Below are 3,864 nucleotides of genomic sequence, written 5' to 3'. Positions count from 1 at the left end.
TCCCCCTGACGTTGATAGCCTTGACTTAATAGCTGTGATTTAATAGCTGACCCATAAGTTCAGAATGAGCTACTGCTTTGCTGACCAAATCATAATAACCCATCATGGGGCAAGCAAAGTGAGTCACTAAGTCAGAAGTAGTCACTATGCAAACCAACCAATGCCTGAAAGGGATCCTTGCTACCCCAGTGAGAACTCTGTTGCTCAAATCTTCCCCTTACAAGGTATAAGAAGTGTGTTCTTTCTTTGTTCTGGGTCTCTCATCTGGCCTGCGTGCTGAGAGGATCAATAAAAATCCTCACGTGGTTTGCAGCAATGGCAATCTCTGTGTACTTTGTGAGTGAGGGTCTTTTGATGAACTCCAGAAAAATCAACTTTTGCCTTTTTCACTTCTTTGTCTGTGTTGTGGATAAACACCAGGTTTCAGGGTCCTTTGCTTACTGCCCCCCTCCTCTTTCTGGATAATGAGTATCACCCTAGGATTGAGTGCAGAAAGTTCATGTAAGCCATCCCAGGATACACACTGCTGATGTTCTTCTGTGCCTGGGCCTACAGGAGTAGAGCTGGCTTTTTGGTCTTGTGTGTGAAGAAACTGTCTTGTGATTCTGCACCAGTGGCTCTTGGCCTCCTCCAGTACTGCCATGAGCAGATCTTGAGCCATGGCTTTCTGTCCTTGACATCCCTGACTTTGAAGGTCTCTCATTTAATTCTCTTTTCTCATGTTACGATTCAATCTGTAGGGGTATCTCAGGAAGTCCAAGAATTCAAATACATAGGGAGAGGAGTGAACACAAGGAAAAATAGTCCATATGTGCTTCTCATGTAGTCCAGCTCCAGGGGAACTGAACTGAAGAGAATTCTACTTGTTTAAAATTACAAATATTACAATGCCCAGAAACCAATCAAGGCTGATATTGAAAGAATGCTGAACTATGAGTTTCAAAATAAACCCCATTTAACTTTGATACCAAATTATTTTGTCAGTCCCTTAAAAAACTGCTTTCCAGTCTTGCTGTCGGCTTCCCTGCAAATATGACTCCAGTCCAGGGCAGCCTGGAGCCCAGCGACCCCAGCAGATCCCTGCCTGCCTTCTGTCCAGACACAGAGACTAGAGGATGGAAATGTTACCTGCATTCATCACAAACACATGCATAGAAAAGGGGGCTGGGGGAGTGGGGGGTGGAGAGGAGATTCCCTTGCCTGAAGCTTCATCTCTACACTTGGCTGTTTCCCATAACCACTTCTCTGCTGGGAATACAGCATTAGCACCTGCTCTGGACTCCAACTGACCAATGGACAATTAACAGCATTTCCAAGCAGGACCTGGTGACTCAAGCCTTTAATCTCAGCACAAGGGAGGCAGAGGCAGGGACATCTTTGACTTGGTAGTCAGCTTGGTCTTCAAAGGGAATTTTACAACAGTCAGATTTACACTGAGAAAGACTATCTGTGGTGACTATTCTTTGTTATCAACTTGATTATATCTCCAATTAAGCAAAATACAAAATTGGAGGATACATCTGTAAGTAACTTTTCCTTAATTAGTAGAAAGTAATCCCTATGGTTTAGATGGGAGGATTTGCTTTTAATGCACATCTTTTTGAGCTTGAAAGACACAGGCCTCTAATCAGAATCTAAAGCAAGTACAACACATTTCTTTGTTACTGTGATTGTTGTTATAAGCCTGGGTTTGTGTATAATACCCCTGGCTGTCCTGGAACTCACTTTGTAAACCACATTACTCACAGAGATCCACTTCCTTGATTCAATTCCATAGTGCTTGGATTAAAGGCGTGAGCCACCACACCTAGCATAAGACACTGACCTTTAATCCAGACATTGAAGCTGGAACACACACCTTTAATTCAGGCCACACCTTCAGCTGGAGGCCTATATAAGAACACAGAGGCAGAAAGTTTTCACTTTGCCTGCTTGCTCTCTCCTAGCTAGCAAGTCTATTGCTTCCCTGGCACTAGAGCCTCCTTGTGTGTGATTCCATCTTCTACTGAAGACCAGCTGAGAACTCCAGCCTCAGGAACTGAGAACTTCTGGATTCTTGGACTTTGCTTCCTATCCAGCTGTTGTGGAATAAGCTCACCTGCAGCCTGTAAGTCACTCTAATAAATCCCCTTTCAGGAAAGAGAGAGTGAGGGATCCTTATATTTAATATTTTACTCCCTAAACCAGGCACCACAAGTAGATTTGTTGGCCCATTAGCACTTTCCCCATTGCCTGCCTAGTCAGTCGCCTATAATGTGTAACTGTAGTCAGTTGCATCCAGACTGATAGCATCTTCCTTTGAGAAGCTTCACTTTTTTGTTTGTTTGCTTGTTTTGAATTTTGAGGCTAGGTTTTCCTGTGTAGCACTAGCTGTCCTCAAACTAGGCCTGACGAGCAGGCTGGCCTTGAGGTCAGAGATCCACCTGCCTCTGCTTCTGTGTCTGCTCTGCTCTCTCCCTTAGGTTCTGGGAGGAAAGGATTTTACCACCAGACTCGGCAGAATCTTACCTCCTTAGGCAATGCAAATAGATGCTAGGATTTGTGGGTTTAAAACCCAGCTTTCCACAGTGTAATGGTTGGGAGGGGCCAATGTGTATAGATTATAATTAATTAACTGGATTCTTCTCTGAATCAGAAGGTGGAGGACTTACCCTCAGCAATCCATGGATAAAGCCAAGAAGATGATGCAGTCCTTTCCTGGTTTTGTCAAGGATACATCAGATGCTGAAGAACATGCACTGCCCAGTGCACAGGTCTTGCCAGCCCAGAATAAAAGGTGTTCCAAGTCTGAGACATTTTGTTTAGACAAAGAGCAAAGCTCTTCTGAAGATGGCTGGATTGCCGATTTGGATCTATACTCCTTTTGTGTATTTGAGAGTGTGGACTACCTGAGATCCTACCGAAGATTGAATTCTGCCATGAAGAAAGACACAGAAGTCTTCCAGAGTGAGAGTCAGAGAAAGCCACAAGTGCCCTCAGGAGATGTGGAAAGCGACAAATACAAAGATAGAGTGGAGTCAGACCAACCCTCGCCGAGCTTGCTTAGGAAGAAAGGGCTGGATCTTGCAACCTGTGATGGTGGAGACTGCCCTGACCAGGATCCTGCTTCTGACAGTGCCAGGCACCTAGGCTGCTGGGCATGGCTTCACAGGGCTTTTGGCCAGAAGAAGAAGTAAGAAAGGCACCCAGAACTGTGTTTGGACCCCAGGAACCCTGATGCCTGCTAAGACTTGCAATTAGGGGATCTTCTGTCAGCTCCTGCGGTTACAGCAAAGGCACACATGAGGCAGTTGTGTCTTTGCAGTCATCTGGTGTTTGGTTGTTCCTTTCTTTCTTTGTTTCCAGCTTTCTTAATAAAATTGTTAAAAAGCTGAAATTTTGTGTTCTTTTTAAAGTGGCCCAATGGAAAAAAAAATACAGGGTGGAGTGGACACAGATGAGGATACTCCTTTGGTTACAGGATTAACTGGTGGTTCTTTTTAAAGGAAGTCCTCGGGGGACCTTAGACATTCTAGTTTTCCTGTGTGCTGGGCCATAAGATATCCAGCACACAGGGAGGAACCTTGAGCACGTTGGGAAACCCTTCTGCTGAATCAGCATGGATGATGACTGATCCACCCAGATGCTTCCCTCCAAATGACTTTACGGGACACCTGCAACTTCCACTTTACTCCTTCCTTCTGTGTAGATGAGGCTAGTCCTGACCTCAGATTGACTTTGCTTTGCTACTCCATTATGAGGATTAGAGGCCTGTGCCATCACTTCTGCACAGGAGAATCTTTCTATTTTTAGCCACTTCTAGAGCAAATTTCTGCATCACAAGTGAATTCAGTTGCAGAAATAGGACTGATTAAGGTCAGGTCA

The 3,864-nt window shown here is 44.7% G+C and overlaps 1 protein-coding gene across 1 annotated transcript; it reads left to right on the top strand.

Moving 5' to 3' along the window:
* Positions 1-1,869: 1,869 nt before the first annotated feature.
* Positions 1,870-3,373, top strand: LOC110314758. The gene is made up of 2 exons (XM_021188986.1): positions 1,870-2,107; positions 2,636-3,373. The coding sequence occupies exon 2, from the start codon at positions 2,664-2,666 to the stop codon at positions 3,174-3,176; it is 513 nt and encodes a 170-aa protein (XP_021044645.1). The 5' UTR covers positions 1,870-2,107; positions 2,636-2,663; the 3' UTR covers positions 3,177-3,373.
* Positions 3,374-3,864: the final 491 nt, after the last annotated feature.

This window comes from Mus pahari, unplaced genomic scaffold, assembly GCF_900095145.1.
Source record: "Mus pahari unplaced genomic scaffold, PAHARI_EIJ_v1.1 scaffold_11996_1, whole genome shotgun sequence".
Lineage (NCBI taxonomy): Eukaryota > Metazoa > Chordata > Mammalia > Rodentia > Muridae > Mus > Mus pahari.
Note: the sequence above shows the minus strand (reverse complement) of the source record. Positions and strands in the feature narration are given on the sequence as shown.

Excerpts from the sequence above, each read along its gene's own strand:
- LOC110314758 (XM_021188986.1), top strand. The coding sequence starts at position 2,664 with ATGGATAAAGCCAAGAAGATGATGCAGTCCTTTCCTGGTTTTGTCAAG.